This window comes from Rhizopus delemar, genomic scaffold, assembly GCF_000149305.1.
Source record: "Rhizopus delemar RA 99-880 supercont3.10 genomic scaffold, whole genome shotgun sequence".
Classification (NCBI taxonomy): Eukaryota; Fungi; Mucoromycota; class Mucoromycetes; order Mucorales; family Rhizopodaceae; genus Rhizopus; species Rhizopus delemar.
In genome coordinates, this window is record NW_027137836.1 from 1,328,481 (window position 1) to 1,350,115 (window position 21,635).

The following is a 21,635-nucleotide window of genomic DNA, read 5'->3' on the forward strand; positions in this document are numbered from 1 at the left end:
ACGCCATCACGTGAAGGTTTCTGTTAACACGATGGATGCAATATCATGGTGTGGAATGCCATTTGATTTATCCAAGAGAATAAAAGGAACAAGAGAGGACGAGACTCGATAAAGAGATTGTTTTATTTAATAAGAAAATTGTACTCTATTTATACTTTTCATACACGGATAATATTTCATGTCATGGATTAATAATTAATGAGTATGATATAGCTGATGACAAATAGATAAGGGTTACGTGTTCTTCTATTGTTATATTTGTCATTGAATACTCGTATATGATTGACTGCAGCTGACTGTGATTTAGTTCCTGGATTTGATATAGTTTAACCGTGCAATTACGCAGCATCTTATCCTTAATGAAGATTATCCGAATTAACCTGTAGCCTGTCTATTGGATATATTTTACATGTAGCTTATTAATACTGTTTTCATATCGAGTTATGAATGATGGATACATCAGTATGCGATGGTTTGTCGTGATACCACTTTCATCGCTTTTTCTGGCTTATACAGCTAATGAAAATCTTCGATTCCTTAGTTCCAGACTCAAAATCTAGCTTCCCACAGTGCCTTTTGACTAACAGTTTGCTAATACTGTGACCTAAGGACCTCAAAAAGAGCTGAGCATCAGAAGCTGTGCGTAAAGGTCCTTGTCGAAACTTTAGGCGGATGATTGCATTAGTTATTTTGCTGACTACGACCGGTCGACTACCACGGTCACTAGCCTTGATGTTCTCTCCTTCCTTTCTTATCCTGTTGATTGTCCATTTGGAGATTCTTGCTACCCTAAAAAGATCTGCTGCCGTACGAACTAAGTGTATTCGAAATCTCAGAGCTTCGCTTTTACAGTTGCTTATTTTCTTAAGCATATAAGGCAAGTACTTTGTTATAGTGAATAGGGTAAAAACAAAAGGGGGAATTTAATGGGAAATACAAAAAAAGCATGGGTTTATGTATTTTTCAAGAGCTACTAAAGCTCACTAATATACTGTGAAATTTGAAAGCAAACGGGAGAGATATGAGGAAAATTGAAGGAAGGCTAGACAAGTACTGTATTTTTGGCGAAAACTGAAATATTCAAAAAATCACTAAAAATCACCTTATGACTGAGGGATGTCCGACACAGTTCCCGTTTACATATCATAATGTATATTTTAGACTGCCTTTCAAATGGTATACGCCACAAAAGTCGCAGACATATGAAAGATTTGACTATCCTTTAGTTTGTGACTTGATTGGTTATTAGATTATAAGTTTGGGAAATTATAGAAATTGATAACAGCTTTTATTAAAGTTAGTTTAAGACTCCCTGGATAGTTCAAACACTATTATTCAAAATCTCTTCATAGTAGGGGACTTCAATTTCTCATTCAACAACAATACTTATCACAACACAAGACGATCGAATGTCCCACATCACTTTCTGCGGTTTATGCTTTCTCAGTTTGAGGATTGTATAAATTACGTGGAAGACAACATCAGCTACCGATCAACTTTCCGAAGAGCAGACTCATCCACTTGTATAGACTATATGTTTGCAAACAAAAGTATTCACAACAATCGCAACAACGGGAATGTTGAATACATGAACAAAGAATGGACAGACCACGCTCTTTTGTCTATAAACTTCACCGTAGGAACCTCTTCAACTGGAAAGGGTCTCTGGAGAGCTAATCCAAGCTTAGTCAAGAACCCAGCATACGTCCATAAACTCAATGAACAAATAGAAAAATACATTACTGATAAGCTATCCAAATATAATGACTCTCCTCAAGAGAAATGAGATCTACTCAAGAAAATGGTTAAAAATGTTACTCAAAACTTTTGCAGAAATAGATGCCAATGGAGGAATGATCAGATCAAGCAGCTCCAAAGTCAAAGAAATGATATCTTCAGGCGGTGGCTAAAGCAAAAGATAGGTCCCGGAGATCGTTGGCCTCAATTAAGCTCCGATCTGCATGAAACTCCGCATATACATTTTTGTATCCCGTATCATCTTTGATGCCTAATTTGGTAAGATTTTAACCAGCGCATCAGGTTCTATTGGCCATTGAATTTGCCTAGTCTACCGCTTAGATTAGTCAGGGTCAATGGACTTTTTAGAATAATTTTTTTTCTTTCCTTTTGTGCTATTCTGCGTTTTTTATTTGTTGACCCTGGACTCTGACTTGGAATAGATAATCATCAATGTGATTGGATACCTATGTTGCGTGATTTTTTGTAGGAAGAATATACGTACCCCTTTGCATTTTGTATTTTCTCTGTATTTTACTTATTTTCGTCTATGTCCGTCTCAAGCTCTGTTATATCCTTATGACGTCGTGGTGTCCATACTTCTGGCCAGTTGTCTGCTCCTGATGGGTCTCGTACTCCCTCGGATGATGACAGAGTGAGCGAAGCAAGAATCATTGTGTCAGAAGAAACTACATGGACGTAAGTGATATAAAAGGAAAGTAGAGCATGTTTACTAATGGAATTGCAGTCACCCAAGGGAATCCATTGGTGCGTTCTACGGGGAAAAGCGCATTTGCAACTTTAATGGATGCACGAATGAGATGGTCCCTAGGTACAGACGTAGCAAATTTCAGTTCTACTATCGTTGTCGCACTCCTTCATCAGTTGGGCTTCATAATGATCGACAAGAATCCATTACGAAGGGGTCTATATTTTCTAATAAGAAGTCGGACATCAGTAAGGTGTGCATAGTTCTTTCGGAGTATTTTCGTAAAGCATCAATTGCTACTATCATCAACACAGTTCGCATTAGTGGTCCTACTGCTAGTCAGCTTGCTATTGACTGGCAGATGCTTATGCACAACAATTTTATCAGGTATTTTGGTGATTTCAAACTCGGTGACAACGAACTCTATGATCATATTCAAATTGACGAGCCCAAATTTGGCAAACGTAAATACAAGCGTAGATCACGTAGAGATGAGTTTTGAGTTTTTAGAATGGTAGAAACACATCATACTGAAATCCATGATAGCCAAGAAGATCGACATGAGCCATTCTAGTTCGAGCACAACTATCATTCTGATGCTTCTTCAAGCGAGAATAATACAGATGACGAGGACTGCATGCCTCCTACTCCCTCGGCAGCATTGATCCCTGGAATGATTGATCCCACGGCGCCGATAATGGATGCAATGACCGATTAAGCTAGTCGCTCTAGTTTGGAAACACCTGTTGTAGAACAGAGTCTGATCATAACGGACATTGAATAATCACAACTAAAAGAAGTATATTAAAATTGATAAAAGATAATAATTTAAATCTTTATTAAATAAAATATATTCTTCTTCTTTCTATATAAAACTATCACTATTAGATTCATTCTATAAAGTAAACATGAACACTAAATAAGTCATGATCTTTACTATTCATCATTTCTGTAAATGAATAATAATGGATCAGGTACCTAGTCAACTTTGATCTGACTGGAGACATTTCATATAAATATATCTTTCCTCTCAATGAAGACGGGACAACTCTCCCAGATCAGTTAAAGAACAATAAGATCTATAAAAACAACGAATTAAAAATTTTCATAATCGATTCAGTGATCACTATTCAATCAAACGTGTCAATGATTGGATCTACGCTCATAACTACTCATTTACCCGCCAATTGATAGAAGAATATAAATGGTAGACTTTGTAATGTTTTCTTTTTAACAATTAAGATTGTCTTAAATAAAGTTCAGTCTCAAAAAGTATTCTTTTGGTTTATCTTTGTTATTTCTTTTACTTTACCAGAACATAACAACTCCTACTACTAGAGAACACAGAAGGTCTCGTAGAGTTCATCGTGCATAGCCAATGCAGTTTTTTTCATTTAATAAAGTTTAATTACTGTTACAGACTTTAATAAAGCTTATTGCATCTACCTATATAAATTTCTTATCCGCAACTGCCGGACCAATTCTGAAATCTTGGTCACCCAATTCCATTTCTCTAAGCGGTACACTAGGCAAATTCAATGGCCAATAGAACCTGATGCGCTGGTTAAAATCTTACCAAATTAGGCATCAAAGATGATACGGGATACAAAAATGTATATGCGGAGTTTCATGCAGATCGGAGCTTAATTGAGGCCAACGATCTCCGGGACCTATCTTTTGCCCTTGCCCAGGCGGTACTCCGACAACTCAACTTGTTTGAATATCTTGCTTCCTGAAGTTGAGAATAAGCTTGCAAAGTTACAAACCGAAATAGCCGAAATAGATATCCTCAGAGCAGGTAAACGATGGGTCGAAAACAATGAGAAATCTGCCGGATACCTCAAAAGAACAGCCGAATCAAGAAATATCAAGCGAAATATCACTAAGCTTGTACATCCAGAAACTGGCTTGGAATGCTTAGATATTAAAGCGAAACTAGATGCAGCTTCCAATTTCTATTCTACACTTTACTCCGCAGAACCTATTGATCATCATGACCTTGAGTCAATGCTAATCATGATAGACAAACAGGTATCACCAAGTGATGCTAAACATATAATCAGAAGCATTTCGTTTGATGACATTCTAGATGGATCGAGAAGAACTCCTCATAAAAGTAGCCCAGGCATGGATGGATTACCCTATGAAATCTTACACCTGATAATTGGTCATCCTAGCTGCAAGTCTCTAGTACTAGAAGTTTACAATGATGCTATCAACAAGGCGCTTTTTCCAAAATCATGGCAACAAACTTGTTTGGTTCTCTTACCCAAGACTGGTGACCTTACCAGCCTAAGTAACTGGCCTCCAATCTCACTGATTAATACAGATTGCAAAGTCTTTACAAGGATCATGAATAGCAGGATTATGGGTATTTCATCCAAATTGATCACTCGTTTCCAATCAGGCTTCATGCACAACAGGTTTATAGGAGATCATGGCTTCGCCTGTCGGTTGATTATGGAGGATGCCTCTAAATTGACTCTGTTGTAGAACAGTAACTGATTGTAGTTGACATTAATAAATATAAGTCTTAATACAAGATCATAATTAAAATAAAATAAAATACAAGTTTATTTAAATAAGATCATACAATCAATTCCAATTAAACATGTTCTTTTAGAATATGTATTGTATTCATGAGAGTTCTTTGATAAGAAGAAGTATCAACTAAAATAACCAAATCCAATCCAATGTCAGGAATATTGCTAATCTTTCACATAATTAAAATAACGCGTAAAATAACGTTATTCAATTCAGTGAGGAATTCCCAGAATAAAAGATAATCTATGACAGACATACAAAAGAACAAATGAAAAGTTGTCATAATCATAATTATAGATAATACTTGCTAAAGTACCTGAATATTAGAAGAACGATCACAATAGAAGATATCAAGCCACTCACTCAATAAGATATAAATACCTGCCTTCAATTAGAATAATTTTTACTTTTAACTTGAACTGAAATAAAGATCAGTATCAAAAAGTATCCAAACTGTTTCTTGATCTTTGTTTTTACCTTTTCCTTTATTATTTAAACCATTATACAACAGACTCCAATATCAGAAAGTTTAGGGGTCATGTTAGATCAAACAGAGGCCTACGATCGTATCCACCCCGAATATTTGTGCAAAGTACTCAACAGGTTTGGTTTCCCCAACAAATTCATCAAGTGTATCCACGACCTTTTCTTTGGCAATTCAATTTCCGTCAACGTGAATGGATCCTTGTCTGACAGTATACAACAATTGCGCGGATTACGTCAAGGAGACTCGATTTCACCTATACTTTTCAATCTTGCAATAGAACCATTCTTACTATCCATTCTTCACAATGAAATCATTGATGGCTACTGTCTTAAAGCTAGGAGATTCAACTCTGACTTGCAATTAACAGCACCAAGACCAGTCAAATTATTAGCCTACGCAGACGATATACTTATATTTATCAACTCTAAAGAAGAATTTCTAGAACTACAAGAGCGTCTAAAAGTATATAATGGTGCGTCCAACTCTCAAGTAAACTATTCCAAGTCGGTGGCATTTCCTTTAGCCGGTGGAAATACATTTCACAATCGAGAACTCAAAGAACTAATCATTCATAATGGTCTCAGGTGGTTTGACTCTCAATCATTAGGCTACATCTGTTATGTTCCGGTAAAGTAATTAGAAATAACAAGATAAACCAAAAGAATACTTTTTGAGACTGAACTTTATTTAAGACAATCTTAATTGTTAAAAAGAAAACATTACAAAGTCTACCATTTATATTCTTCTATCAATTGGCGGGTAAATGAGTAGTTATGAGCGTAGATCCAATCATTGACATGTTTGATTGAATAGTGATCACTGAATCGATTATGAAAATTTTTAATTCGTTGTTTTTATAGATCTTATTGTTCTTTAACTGATCTGGGAGAGTTGTCCCGTCTTCATTGAGAGGAAAGATATATTTATATGAAATGTCTCCAGTCAGATCAAAGTTGACTAGGTACCTGATCCATTATTATTCATTTACAGAAATGATGAATAGTAAAGATCATGACTTATTTAGTGTTCATGTTTACTTTATAGAATGAATCTAATAGTGATAGTTTTATATAGAAAGAAGAAGAATATATTTTATTTAATAAAGATTTAAATTATTATCTTTTATCAATTTTAATATACTTCTTTTAGTTGTGATTATTCAATGTCCGTTATGATCAGACTCTGTTCTACAACAACATCAAGTACCTTGGATACCCAATATGGTTCACCAACGATCAACGAGCTATATTCCATAAAGAAACCATCCGCAAGCTTGAAAGCTCGGTTAACATTCATTCACAGCATCAACCTTCCGTTTATGGCAGGGCACACATTGCTAATACACTCATACTCTCCAAGTTGTGGCATTTTCTGCGAATTACAAGTCTCCCAAAAAGCTCTTACAACAAGGTGTCTTCTATTGTGTATCAATTCGTGACTCACAACTTTTTTCCCAGGGTTGCTCGGACAACTCTAGAACAGCCGAAAAACAAAGGTGGTATTTCATTATTGAATGTAGAAGTTCAGCAAAAGATTTTCCAGTTTCGATATATCAATCCATTGCTCTTAAACTGTCGTCAAAGGATACCAGACTTCCTGTACAAGATGTTGATATTTACTTTGCAATCTTCCTTTGATGCTCCCTCACATGTCATCCCTTTGATATTCAAACACTCCAGATCATACAGTAACATGAAAGGCCTCCATCCACTAATCCCCATGTTTAGTGCTTTGGACTCCTGTCCTCGTTTATCTACAGAAAATGACTTGACAATATCATCACAAACTAGTCTACTCATTCCCCTCAAAGATATATGCAAAGAAGACCCACAAGAGAAATTCAAGTTTAGCAAGTTTCTTCAAGCACAAAAAGCATATCATTTCTTTGAACAAGATTTCCTTTCAAATGGCATACAGTTCAAAAGCAGACAACACTGTGGCTCTCCCAATATTCTACAAAAAATCAAAAATGCTGTACTTACTGGAAACCTTATCTTCAAGCCATATTTTGCATCTTTATTATCAGCTGAACAGCAAGACCTTGAATTGGACAATGAAGAGCATCCAACTGAACCAAATATCAACTTTGACCCATTCATTCAACAGATGATCTATGAAGATATCAATATAACAGCATTGAAGAATCGTCAATTAAAGACAATGTTTAGCTTCAACTCAAACTCACAAATCACAAATATAAGTCCTAACAACTGGAAAGCTTTTATCAGTAGCCCTATGCACTATATTCCTAGGAATGTATGATACAGGCTTCTCCATAAGAAATTATCCACTCGCGCCAATTTGCATAGAATCATCCCAGCAAAGGTAGATGACGACTACTGCCAATTGTGCAAGCTACCAGAAACAGAGCAGCATATGCTTTTTACTTGTATTCAAAAGCAAGACTTGTGGAACGCAGCTTTCAAGAAATACTTGTCAAATCCTAAAGATCCCAGCTGTAGCTCAATATTCGAGGATTTATCCACTCTTAGATTATCCAAGTATTACATCTTACACTATCATGACAAGTTTACAATCTATTATTTTTTTGCTATAGTCTGTTGTGTAATGGTAATCGTAATTCAGAAAAAGGTAGAAACAAAAATAAAGAAACAGTTTGGATACTTTTTGATACTGATCTTTATTTCAGTTCAAGTTAAAAGTAAAAATTATTCTAATTGAAGGCAGGTATTTATATCTTATTGAGTGAGTGGCTTGATATCTTCTATTGTGATCGTTCTTCTAATATTCAGGTACTTTAGCAAGTATTATCTATAATTATGATTATGACAACTTTTCATTTGTTCTTTTGTATGTCTGTCATAGATTATCTTTTATTCTGGGAATTCCTCACTGAATTGAATAACGTTATTTTACGCGTTATTTTAATTATGTGAAAGATTAGCAATATTCCTGACATTGGATTGGATTTGGTTATTTTAGTTGATACTTCTTCTTATCAAAGAACTCTCATGAATACGATACATGTTCTTTTAGAACATGTAATGTATCCATCATTCATAACTCGATATGAAAACAGTATTAATAAGCTACATGTAAAATATATCCAATAGACAGGCTACAGGTTAATTCGGATAATCTTCATTAAGGATAAGATGCTGCGTAATTGCACGGTTAAACTACATTAAATCCAGGAACTAAATCACAGTCAGCCGCAGTCAATCATATACGAGTATTCAATGACAAATATAACAATAGAAGAACACGTAACCCTTATCTATTTGTCATCAGCTATATCATACTCATTAATTATTAATCCATGACATGAAATATTATCCGTGTATGAAAAGTATAAATAGAGTACAATTTTCTTATTAAATAAAACAATCTCTTTATCGAGTCTCGTCCTCTCTTGTTCCTTTTTATTCTTGGATAAATCATTTTTTTTGACGAATTCTCTTTACTCTATTACTACTACACTATTCTCAAACATGTCTATCAACTCTAACCTTTTGGCTTCCAACGAAGAAATTCTTTTTTCTGAAAGTGATCCTGCTTTCATTGGTCCTCGACTTGAAAAATCTACCATGGTTAATGGGGTGGAGCTCTCTAGTCATGGTTCGCCCATTTCTAATACAGAAGACATAGAGATGGAAGAAGTAGAAGCCGGGGCACCCATTTCCCCACTTGCTGGTGTCAAGATCAGTGGCGCAGCACCACCTTCTCAGGTCTTAGGTGGTCGTAATTTAACGGCTACCATTCAGACTTTGACGAAACAGGTTGAGCAAGTTGCTGCGGCTATTACTAGTCAAGAGCTTATGGGAAAGCAACTGGCTAACCTTTCTCGTGAATACACCACCAAGTCCACCATCTTGGCCTCCTTGTTGGACCTGCAAGCAAAACTGGCTAATAACTTGGCTATACAGACCAATGGCTCTGCCATTAACGGTTCTAATAGTCAACCCACGGTAGTCCCTCAAAACTTACCTTTGTTTCAATATACTGGTAATGTGGAGAACTCGGCCTTGCCTGTCTATAAAGACATTGCTGAGTGTACCCGACGTTTTGAGGACATCCTCTTTGCGTATCGTTTGGATGTACAGGTGCATTGGCAGCGCCTCATCCCTTTCTCACTTACCCATCCCCAGCGTTCATGGTATGATGAATTACGGGTAAAGAAGAACTTATCTTGGGCCACATTCAAGGAGCAATTAACCTTGAAATACGGCATCGAATCCACTGAGGCTCAAGCTCACGCCTCAAGAGAGCTGTTAACCATCAGCATGCAACCTGATGAATCTGTGGAAAAATACACTGACCGCTTCTTGAAGCTCAAGCGTGAAGCCACACCCGTAGCTGATGATTTTTTGGCTATCTTGTTCGTGAACTCCCTTCCTGGCAGCCTCCAAAATCATGTCAATATGGCCATCGTCAGTCTGGACCAGGAAGCAAAAAATGATATCAACCTCCTTTCAAGTATCGCAAGAAAGTTTCATACGAAACAACAGACCTTGCCCAATACGTCAACCAGAAAGTTCAATAACCAACCCTCTCAAGTCAACGGGTTGAACCCTCCCAGTGGTATTCATAAAAGAAACCACCGTACGGATGGAAGGACTTGTGTTATCCATGGGAAGTGCAACCACACAACTGATCGTTGTAAGAAGGCTCAGGAACTGGGTATAACTGGCAGCATGAACAAAGAGACGTTTAGTAAGCGTTGCTTTAAGTGCAACGCTCCTTTTACTAGGGAGCATTTAAATGTTTGCCCTAAAAGGAATCAACCTCTTTCCGCTGGTTCTGCCTCCTCCTCCTCTACTGCACCTACCATAACCCGAGCATTCCGCTCACTTCAGTTGACTGGCAGTGAAGATGTACCAATGGGTACAAAAGCTTCTAAGTACAACCCTGCCAACCAACAAGACCACGATGAAGAACAGGATCTTGACGATGAAGCCGTCAAGGACATCCACTACTACTCATCACTATGTAAGTTGCAACCGTTTAATACAAAACTTCACAGTTTTAATAACAAACGTACTGATTCCTTTTTTGTACCCATCACTATAGAAAATGTCCGTACTTGGGCTTTGGTTGATACTGGGTGTAATGCTTCTACGATCTCTCCTGACCTAGCAAAGATTATAAACGTTAGAACTTTTCCTGTTTCAGGAAAATTACAATTAGCTAGTTTGAATACCTTGGTACCTAGAACTGCTATTACAGATCAAATAAAAGTATTTTATAACGGAATCAATGTCTTGCATAAATTTGAAATTTTTAAGTTTGATAAAGATATACCTATTTGTATTGGTACAGATCTTATGCCTAAGTTAAACATTAACTTGACAGGTTTAGCTGTTACGTGGGATAGTCCTAATATCTCTACAATACCTGATCCAATAGACCCTTCACCTATCAAACCTAACAAGTCACCCGCTGGCACTCACCAACAGCGTGAACAACTTATGGACGCATTACAGCCATATTTGAGCGCTAATGCTAAGGTCCCTAGCACATCTGCATGTCCTCTACCTGAAGCGATAGTTCGCTTGGAAACTGAGCCAGGTAAAACGACTTATAGACGACAGTATCCTATTGCACTGTCAATCCAGCCTAAAGTACAAGAACAGGTTGATAAATGGTTAGCAGATGGCGTGATTGAAATAGCCCCTCCTAATACTGCATTTAACTCTCCTTTGTTGACTGTACGTAAGAAGGACGCTAATGGTAATTATAGTGACGATATACGGGTATGTATATACCCCAGACATATCAATGCAATACTCATTAAAGATCGTACCGACCGCTTTCTGTGGTATTTACACATGTAATAAAGTAATAATATAAGTTACTACGAACAATGGTCCTCCGAATTAGGAATATCGGACATTGTATTACGCCACTTCAAATAAAATCCCGATCCACTCCAGAATATTCTAATAAGTTCCTGGATCAGGATTAATAATTACTTCTTGATAAGAAGATGTTAAACTATGCCAATCATGTAAATAACTCATTGTCTAATATCGATTAATAATCAATAGTCATATACTGTAAATATTAATATTTAGCCGTGATTAGAAATGTATAAATACTCTCATATTTTTAACTTGAATAAAGAACAATCTACTTTGAGTCTCACTTATTTTTATATTTGTTGATTGACTTAGTACTTTTTATATTATAAAACCTCAAATATCACACTTTCAATTACCATTGATAGCTGAGTTGCATCAAAAAATGAGTGCTGCTACGCTATTCACAGTACTTGACCTCAAACAAGCTTTTCATCGTCTACCTCTAGCTGAAGAGCATAGAGCACTCACAGCTTTCACATTTAACGGTCAACAATATCAATTCTGTAGAGCACCATTCGGTTTGACCCCCATACCAAATCACTTCCAACGTGTGCTAACTACTCTCTTACATGACTTGCCATACGTAACATGTTTCATTGATGATTTAACTATCGGTACTGGACCCGATATTGAGAAACATATCAAATGCGTAACTACTGTCATCGAACGACTTACATCAGCTAAATTCATTCTTAACGTTGATAAATGTCATTTTATGCAAACTTCTGTAAACATCCTGGGCTTCACTATTAGCCACAATAGTCTCTCACTGGATAGCAGAAAGGTTGCAAACGCTTTAGCGTGGCCAATACCAAAGACTGGAAAAGATATACAACGCTTTCTAGGTCTCGCTAATTATTTTCGAAGTCATCTCCCAAATTTCTCTACCATGACCGCACCGTTAGATAAACTACGTAATGAAGGTTCATTGGAACACATTTGGACTGACAAATATCTACAGGCTTTTCGAAATATACAGACAGCCTTATCTAATGCTCCTGTTTTGTCTATACCTGACATGCGTCATGAATTACAGCTAGCTACAGATGCTAGCAACACAGGAATTGGCGGTGTACTTTATCAAATTATCGACGATAAAACTCGCTATATTGGATTCGCAGCAAGAGCACTGTCAAAGTCAGAAATGAACTACTCGACAACTAAACGAGAGCTGTTAGCCATCTGTTATCTTTTTGAAAGATTTCACAAGTGGTTGTATGGATCTCATTTCACGCTGTATACTGATCATAAAAGTTTGGTTTATCTTGGCACACAAAACATTCCTAATCCCATGATGCTGAATTGGTTCGAAACTATTTTCAACTATACATTCAGAGTAATCCATCGTCCAGGAATTGAAAATGTGTTGCCGGATTCACTTTCTCGTCTTTTTTCAGACTATACGGAAAAAAGACTTGGGGGAGATAGTAATCCTCAGCAACTTTCCATAAAAAATAAAATTACAAAGTCACAGAACAAACGTACTACAGAAAACAGTACAAACATAAAACAAAGAGCTGTACAACTAGTAGACTACATGACACCACCAGAAGAAGAACGTCATAACCTATTATTAAAGGCACATCTACTTGGACACTTTGGGGCTGATGCTATTGTAAAGACAATCCACAATGATAATTTGCACTGGATTAATATTAAAAAAGATGCATTACAGCTCGTATCCAATTGTCCTGAATGTCAACAATTTAATATTGGCAAACACGGATATCACCCTCCCCGTAGTATTCTACCAGATGGTCCTTTTGATCACGTCTGTATTGACCTTGGTACCCTGAACGTCACATCAACAGAAGGACACAATTTCATTTTAGTTCTAGTTGATCTTTTTACAAGATTTACAATTCTAAGACCATTAATGGATAAATCTGCAGTATCCATAGCTAATGAACTTAGAGATATCTTTTGCACTTTTGGTTGGCCCAAAAAACTTAGTTCAGATAACGGTACAGAATTCACTAATGAAATATTTACACTACCTCAAAAAATTGTTCATTTTGAACCGCCTTTTATACATTTCGTACTGAATCTGCTTCGCATAATCTCCAATCAGCACTCAACATAAACCATTATGAAGCACTGCTTCTCAGCTCTTTACTACACCGTAATCATATCACGTGCTGTGCGTAAAGGCTGGAAAATATGCAATCGAAAATCAAAATCAAAATGAACAATTTTTTGGGTTTTTGTCGCCATTTTTTATTTTATTAGCTAATAATTAATCTCACCGCCCTTTTCTTTCAAAGCAGGTTGTAATCTTTGCGGCATGATGCATACTAACTGCTCGCAGTATTCCTTTGTAATTTCATTGTACCAAATATCTGCAACCCGTTCAAATAGTTCTTTCATACTTAAGGGTGCAGTTTCATAAGCATACAGCCGGACTTTTAAGTAATCCCATAAATTCTCTATAGGATTTAAGTCAGGTGAATATGCTGGCCAATCCAGTAGCTGCACCTTGTTATCTGCGAACCATTTTCGTGTTAATCTAGGTTTATGCTTTGGATCGTTATCATGTTGAAATATAATGTCATCCTTTGACATATCGTATTCTTCTAATGACGGGAGCACATCCTCCATCATAATCTTGCAATACAGCTCTGAATCTAAACCTCCGAGCACTTGAGTGATATATCCAACTCCGTTTGCTGTCAAACAGCTCCAAAGTAGTATACTACCGCCTCCATGCTTATGAGTTTGATGGACGTTGTGAACCTGAAGAGGCCTTCCTTCTTGTACCCAAGTCCATTGTTTACCATCTGAGCCCAAACGATTAATTTTTGTTTCGTCACTGAAGACTACTCATTTCCAGTCTTCCTCTGTCCAATCCTTATACTTCTTGGAAAACTGAAGGCTTGCCTTTTTGGCAGAATGCGTTAAAGGAAGAGCTGTTGATTTTCGTCGAGATTTAAACTTGGAGCTTTTAAGAAGGTTTCGCACGGTCTGGCTGCAAATATCCGAGCCTAAGCCCCTTAAGTCTCTGGCAGCATGCTCTGCGGACTTGTACACACCAGCATTGAACCTACGCAATACAAGGCGCGCGTCGTATATGTTAAGTTTCTTGGGTTGACCTGCTTGCAATACGGAGTGATGGTCTACTTCTTTCGCAATGTTCGAAATAGACCCTTTAGAAACATGTAGCTCGTTGCTGGTAACATCGTACGGCTTTCCTCTTCTTAAAGCAGAAATAATTGCATTTCGTTGGGTTTCTGAAATTTCGCGATTCACCATTACTTGGAATGTCGAGCTGGAGCAATGAGAGATTACAATGGTAAAGCAAAAAAAACACAAAATCGACCAGGGCTGCCTTGGAATAGCAGAAGCAGTCACGGGCAAAAACTATGATAACAGTCACGAGTTAGTCCTATGTTATTTGGGAACATAGCCGTAAATTTAGTTCATATTTAAAAAACTCAAAAAATTGTTCATTTTGATTTTGATTTTCGATTGCATATTTTCCAGCCTTTACGCACAGCACGTGATATGATTACGGTGTAGTAAAGAGCTGAGAAGCAGTGCTTCATAATGGTTTATGTTGAGTGCTGATTGGAGATTATGCGAAGCAGATTCAGTACGAAATGTGTAAAAGGCGGTTCAAAATGAACAATTTTTTGAGGTAGTGTAATTCATTAATGGAAACCTGTGGTATTGACCATAGACTTTCACTGCCTTATAACCCATTGGGTAATTCGACTAACGAATCGTTTGTTGGAATAGTCAAACGAGCTCTTGTTAAAAGATTACAAGGCAAGAAGGACGAGTGGAATCTTTTCCTTCCTAGTATTCAATATGCTATGAATAGTAAATATTCTAGATTACATCATTCCAGACCATTTGTGCTTATGTACAATAGGCAACCAAATGAATTCCAGGATTATTCTAATACACAATCCTCAATACCTAACTCTAGTCAGCAATATGCTAAAGTACTAGAAAATAAACTAGACAATATGAACAACATAGTAATCCCTGCTATACGTAACCGTATTATGACTACTCAAAGAATTGACAACGAGTATTTTACAAAGAAACACCGCATTGTACATCAACAATTTCCTACTAATAGCGAAGTTATGATAAAAAAGGTGAATAGAAATAGTAAAACTGACCCAAGGTACGAGGGGCCCTTTGTCGTACATGGAGTCACAAAAAATGGTAGCTACATTTTGACGGATAAAACAGGTGCATTATTATCGCGCGACGTACCTACTTCGCACATCAAACTTATCTCTACAGACAACGTTGTTAATAATCGCGCTGACCAACAACAGTACGATGTGCAGGCAATTATCCAACATAAAGGAAATAACACTAGCAATTATAAATACCTAGTAAGATGGAAAGGTTATCCTCCAGAATATGATACCTGGGAACCTGCCTCAAGTTTTGATGACATGAGTATGATAGAACAGTACTGGGCAAGACGTAACGTCAATAATAACATTGGCAAAAGTAAACGCTCATCTCATACTAATTTGCCAACCAAGACTAATAATCTTAACAAAAGAAGCAAGACAAAGTAACGAGCTGAATATGGCCTTTTCCCATTACTTTTTTTCCTAAACAGATTTTTATGGGTTTTTATCGATTATATACCAGAAGAGCATGCTCTCTCTTTTCTCTACACTTACGTCTTTAATATGAACAGCCTAAGCAATCATATTAGATATAATCCATGTACTCTTCGTTATTCATGATGTTCATCGGTTGTTCCAACCTGGAAGGGGGCAATGATGTATCCATCATTCATAACTCGATATGAAAACAGTATTAATAAGCTACATGTAAATGTACCCAATAGACAAGCTACAGGTTAATTCGGATAATCTTCATTAAGGATAAGATGCTGCGTAATTGCACGGTTAAACTACATTAAATCCAGGAACTAAATCACAGTCAGCCGCAGTCAATCATATACGAGTATTCAATGACAAATATAACAATAGAAGAACACGTAACCCTTATCTATTTGTCATCAGCTATATCATACTCATTAATTATTAATCCATGACATGAAATATTATCCGTGTATGAAAAGTATAAATAGAGTACAATTTTCTTATTAAATAAAACAATCTCTTTATCGAGTCTCGTCCTCTCTTGTTCCTTTTTATTCTTGGATAAATCAATGTCAAATCATGTCGGTCGTAACTATTTCTTGTCATTTAATCTCAGGTCTTGCTCAACTAATATAAATAGTCTTGAAATCTTTCTCTAATAAAAGTAAGTCGACTTTAGAACTATTGTTCGGTCTCGTTAATTCTTCTTTGTCCTATTTTAAATACTTAAAACACTTCAATGTTCTATCCCAACGTACTTTAAACATGATTCATATTGAATTTATAAGAAATCAGAGTAGTGAATACTTTACAAAGATTTATTACAGTCTTTTCTCTTTTATTCGATTATAATTAATCCCACTCCTTTAACTCAATACTATTTGTTTTAATATAGCTCCTGATGCAATCCGACATAAATGAAAAATCAGATCTACTTGAGAAATAATTATAAAACAGTCCACTTGCATAACCAGGAACAGATCTTCACATTAAAATTTATTCACACTAGATCTACAGTTATAATTAATTAAAGTACCTTAAAATGGATTTAATTAAACCTCTATGAAAATAGTATAAATACCAGACATTATAATATTAAATAAAGATATGAGTTTTTTAGTCTAGTTGAAGTTTATAGTCTTTTTATTCTTACGAGATAACACACAGCAGTTTTTTGACCTACTGTATATTCATAGAATGATTCTCAGTATTCTGTTGCGCCGCCTTTAGCTTTGATAACTGCTTCACACCGTCTCTTCATGCTTCGAACTAATCGGTCGGCAAACTCTGTTGCAGAACAGAGTCTGGTCATAACGGACATTGAATAATCACAGCTAAAAGAAGTATATTAAAATTGATAAAAGATAATAATTTAAATCTTTATTAAATAAAATATATTCTTCTTCTTTTTATATAAAACTATCACTATTAGACTCATTCTATAAAGTAAACATGAATACTAAATAAGTCATGATCTTTACTATTCATCATTTCTGTAAATGAATAATAATGGATCAGATACCTAGTCAACGCTGATTTGACTGGAGGCATTTCATATAAATTTATCTTTCCTCTCAATGAAGACGGGACAAATCTCCCATATCAGTTAAAGAACAATAAGATCTATAAAAACAACGAATTAAAAATGTTTATAATTGATTCAGTGATCATTCTTCAATCAAACGTGTCAATGATTGGATCTATGCTCATAACTACTCATTTACCCGCCAACTGATTGAAGAATATAAATAGTAGATTTTGTAATGATTTCTTTTAACAATTAAGATTGTCTTAAATAAAGTTCAGTCTCAAAAATTATTCTTTTGGTTTTATTGCTATTTTGATAATTATCTTACCAGAGCATAGCACCCGCCAGATAAATTACCCAATGTAGGGAAAATTCCTGTGAATGGTCTATTTGAACGTTTTGGTATTGATTATATTGGTCCCTTCCCAGAAAGCAGGCCTGGCAATAAGTATATTATAATAGATGTCGAATACTTCACCAATTGGCCAGCAGCTAAAGCTGTGTCTAAGGCAAGCTCTGATACCACTATTAAGTTCTTATATGAGGAAATCTTTTGTAACTTTGGCCTTGTAATGAAAATTTTGTCTGACAACGGTGCTCGTTTCTTTAGCAAGGAAGTTAATGATTTTGCTAAATATGTGAGTGCAAAGCATCAATTCTCTGCTCCATATTCACCTACTACTAATGGTAAGGTCGAACATATCAACAGGATAATCACTAGAGGCATCAAAAAAATAGTTATGAACAATAAAAGAAACTGGGATACTATGCTTCCGTCTATATTGTATGCTTATAGAACAAAGGTTCACAAGACTTTGAATATTTCGCCGTATGAAGCTCTTTTTGGTCTAGCTCCAAGAAATATTAATGATGATTCACTGTACAAACTTGGCATGCGATTAGGTTTAGAACGTCTCTATTTTTTGATGGATAAGCAAGTTAATCAGGAAGAAAAGGTGTTTAAAGAAAACGAACCACCAATCAAGAGTTTGAGTAAAATAGAAATCGGTGACCAGGTGATAATGATGAAACACTTGAAGAAGGACAAGTTAGATGACACATACAAGAAGAAAATTTATACTGTTGTAGATAAATTTCATCGTAATACTTTTATTTGGTGAATTCTGAAGGTGTTAAATTGAAACGAGCTGTCAACGGTGCACATTTGAAGAATTTTGTTCAACGTCAAGCGGCTAACCCAAAATTAATCAATGCTTGGGGGGAGAAATGAAAGATGTGACCTTTTTGGACTATATTTTGGGATTTCCTTATTGGGTTTGACCCCACCTAATTTGGAAGCTGTTATTTTTATTGTACTTTCTAAAACAGTTATATCTACCTGATATAAAAGTATAAATTATACTTGTCTTTGTCTTTTCTCTTTGTGATAAATTTATTATAACTTTCAGAAGATTTAGAAAAAGTAAGCATTCATCATTATTAACTTTACTATATTTAAACTAACTTCAATAAAAGCTGTTATCATTTTTACAATCTCTGATTATAGTCTATTAAACAATCAAGCACGAATTAGGAGTTCTGATAACTTTTCCCCTTATTTTCGTTTACATCTTCTTTAATAACGTCTGTTAGAGTTATCCAACCACACCGAAAAGCATACCATTAGAATCACCATGAAAAGGAGCATCGTTTGAATACAAAATAAGCTTTAAAAATCAAAAAGGAATTAAAGGCGACTCACAACCAAAGTACGTCTTCGTCATGAAGAATAACGAATATACGGTTTTAAAAGATATTAGTAAATGTCATACAAACCAAGGTCTATACCAGCCTGTCGAGAAAATTGATTGTGATACTTCTGAACTTCCATTCATCAAATTAGCTATACAAAAACTGTAGGTATCACTGGTTCAGTGATTTTTAAATACTAATGAAGCTTTTACTTTTGGGTACTAGATGTAGCCTGTGGCATCGCAATATACTAAAAGGTGACCATAACGAAGATTGGCATAGAGTGATGGCTTACGGCGACCTGTTCGATTTTAATTTTTGTTGTCAGACAGGTTATGAAACTAAAAGGTATTAAGAATGACAACATTAAATGAAGAATAAAATCACATTTCATCCATTTTATCTCTGAACTTTAATGTTTGATATTAAAGCATATACTAACTATTGTTCTTAGGGAAGAATGTCGCTCTCTTATTGTCAAATCATTGAAGGCAGTGGGATTGTTAAATGCGGACACAAAAAATGCCAGACTAGATTTTATATTTTCACATATTGGTGGCTTCGACGATGCGTTCTATTGTGAAGATAAACCGAACAAAAATACTTTTCGAGATGCAAAAAAGACCAAAAGTTTAAGAGTGCAAGCATTGGCTTACTGGATATCCTTCTTACCGTACGAAGAGTGTATCAGATATATTACTGCTATAACATGCCAATTTAACAAACTTAAACTGCAAATTACCTGTACAAAAATTATTGCGGGCGTGACACTTCATTCGGTCTTGAAAGAGGCCGGAATTCCCAATACTGATCAAGAAGGAGCATCGGTAGCCGAATATTTAACTACTGTTATATCATTAGTGGTATGATCTTTTATACAGAATTTATTTCTTGAATATGGTCTCATGTATTTGTATTTTAATAGAGAATAGTAATTCAAAAATTTGAAATAATTAAGCTGATAATTGATATTGCCAAAGAAGACGATCTGGTTTTCCTTTGCTCTACCTTGACTCCTAATACAGTTATCTCAAAATTGGGAAACCGAGGACAGAAAAATCAGAATAATGCAAAAAATTGATGCTGCTATTACTGATCTTACTGAAAACAGTGAGTATGTAGCTTATTCTTGGGAGGATATTGTTTATCTTCAAAATGAACAAACTTCTGTATAGGTTTTTTTTTTTTTTTTTTTTTTTTTTTTTTTTTTTTTTTTTTCCCCCTTTTCCCGAAAAACCACCTTTTTTTTTCCTTTGGTCCACTTTAGGACAACCTTAGAAAAATAAGTTTTTTTTTTTTCCCAGTTTTATCCACAAAAATGCATGTTATTTTTTATAATGTATTCAACAAACTGCTTTCGTTGCTCCTTGGTACGTATCCTCAGAAATTTCGGGCTGTTATCCTAGGTTGGGTACGAATGACTGTAAGCTCCATCTTTTCAGTTATATGGCGGTAAGCAGTGGATTCATTGACTGATAAGCCATTGAAAGGAACACAAAGCCGCCAATCATTTCCGGATTACAGCTGAAGGAAATAGGTTGGGCCACACAACAATTTGAAAACTTTTATTTTTATTATGTACTGTGTTAATCAGTATCCTGATTTCATTTTTTTACAACCCTTTTTCGCAATCTATGCACCTTTGCCAGAACGATAATGAATGTCGTATCCAACTTTCATAGTCTTCTTTGCTGATATATACCGATCCATTGCGAATGCGTTCGCTGATCTTCGTGCTTTGTCTGACTAAGGCTGGATCATTATTTACAACATTTTTAAATTGGGCCAGAACTCCTCAATTGGATTTAAAAATGGAGAATATGGTGGTAAAAAGAGAATTTGATATCCTCGTTGTTCAACCCAATCTCGAACAAGATTAGCCCTGTGAATGGATGCGTTACCAAGCACCAAGTACTTGTAATTCATACCAGCTGCATCAATTGTAATGAGAACTTGCTCTATAAATTATAGAAAGTCGTTACTAGTTGCGCCTTTTATAGCTGGCGTATCATCAGTTCGTTGTCGCTTTCCTGCTGCTGCTGTAGTAATAATCTCCTTTCTTGAAAGAGTAGTAAGTCCATCTTTGGAAATGGCACCTAGGATACTGACATTTGATCCCCTTGTTCCAACTTTAATTTTGCAAGGTGGTCCAACTTCACACCAACCATAAGAACGGTGCATGTTTCTGTTGAATCCAGTCTCATCAATAAACACACAGTCATTCATAAAATCTATTTTTTGATGAATCCAGAGGTTTACTGTATCATATCTTTTAATAACAGTTTTCTCACTGTCTCGTGCGAAGTATTGCTGGACAATGCATTTATAAGTGAGACGGCACCTTTTTTTTTATGAGTTGCTATTGATCTTGGAGTCATTTGAATTTCCTTAAAATTTTCGCAAAATTGATCAGTGACAGCTTCAACTGTCAAGTTTGGTTCATTGGCTAATATCTCTAAAATAAAGACAGTATGTATGTCCTTAAGTATCAACCTTCGACTCTTGTGTTCCTTGGAGCCGATGGTATCAGAAACACTTC

General features: G+C 35.8%; 8 protein-coding genes across 8 annotated transcripts; 7 read left to right on the forward strand and 1 right to left on the reverse strand.

Annotated features, from left to right (window-relative positions):
- Positions 1-2,558: 2,558 nt before the first annotated feature.
- Positions 2,559-2,948, forward strand: RO3G_12467 (uncharacterized protein; the record flags this gene model as incomplete). The annotated part of the gene is made up of 2 exons (XM_067667051.1): positions 2,559-2,694; positions 2,761-2,948. The coding sequence occupies 2 exons, from the start codon at positions 2,559-2,561 to the stop codon at positions 2,946-2,948; spliced, it is 324 nt and encodes a 107-aa protein (XP_067523152.1).
- A 1,091-nt stretch (positions 2,949-4,039) lies between these two features.
- Positions 4,040-4,939, forward strand: RO3G_12468 (uncharacterized protein; the record flags this gene model as incomplete). The annotated part of the gene is made up of 2 exons (XM_067667052.1): positions 4,040-4,059; positions 4,138-4,939. 2 exons carry the CDS (start codon positions 4,040-4,042, stop codon positions 4,937-4,939), a joined length of 822 nt encoding a protein of 273 aa, XP_067523153.1.
- Positions 4,940-7,169: 2,230 nt separating this feature from the next.
- RO3G_12469 (uncharacterized protein) lies at positions 7,170-7,739 on the forward strand (the record flags this gene model as incomplete). The annotated part of the gene is made up of 1 exon (XM_067667053.1): positions 7,170-7,739. One exon carries the CDS (start codon positions 7,170-7,172, stop codon positions 7,737-7,739), a length of 570 nt encoding a protein of 189 aa, XP_067523154.1.
- Positions 7,740-8,929: 1,190 nt separating this feature from the next.
- On the forward strand, positions 8,930-11,288 carry RO3G_12470 (uncharacterized protein; the record flags this gene model as incomplete). The annotated part of the gene is made up of 2 exons (XM_067667054.1): positions 8,930-11,168; positions 11,278-11,288. 2 exons carry the CDS (start codon positions 8,930-8,932, stop codon positions 11,286-11,288), a joined length of 2,250 nt encoding a protein of 749 aa, XP_067523155.1.
- Positions 11,289-11,681: 393 nt separating this feature from the next.
- On the forward strand, positions 11,682-13,382 carry RO3G_12471 (uncharacterized protein; the record flags this gene model as incomplete). Its single annotated transcript, XM_067667055.1, has 1 exon — positions 11,682-13,382. One exon carries the CDS (start codon positions 11,682-11,684, stop codon positions 13,380-13,382), a length of 1,701 nt encoding a protein of 566 aa, XP_067523156.1.
- Positions 13,383-14,949: 1,567 nt separating this feature from the next.
- RO3G_12472 (uncharacterized protein) lies at positions 14,950-15,809 on the forward strand (the record flags this gene model as incomplete). Its single annotated transcript, XM_067667056.1, has 3 exons — positions 14,950-15,118; positions 15,281-15,769; positions 15,805-15,809. 3 exons carry the CDS (start codon positions 14,950-14,952, stop codon positions 15,807-15,809), a joined length of 663 nt encoding a protein of 220 aa, XP_067523157.1.
- Positions 15,810-17,976: 2,167 nt separating this feature from the next.
- Positions 17,977-18,525, forward strand: RO3G_12473 (uncharacterized protein; the record flags this gene model as incomplete). Its single annotated transcript, XM_067667057.1, has 1 exon — positions 17,977-18,525. The coding sequence occupies one exon, from the start codon at positions 17,977-17,979 to the stop codon at positions 18,523-18,525; it is 549 nt and encodes a 182-aa protein (XP_067523158.1).
- Positions 18,526-20,860: 2,335 nt separating this feature from the next.
- RO3G_12474 (uncharacterized protein) lies at positions 20,861-21,277 on the reverse strand (the record flags this gene model as incomplete). Its single annotated transcript, XM_067667058.1, has 2 exons — positions 20,861-21,027; positions 21,079-21,277. 2 exons carry the CDS (start codon positions 21,275-21,277, stop codon positions 20,861-20,863), a joined length of 366 nt encoding a protein of 121 aa, XP_067523159.1.
- Between the last annotated feature and the right edge of the window lie 358 nt (positions 21,278-21,635).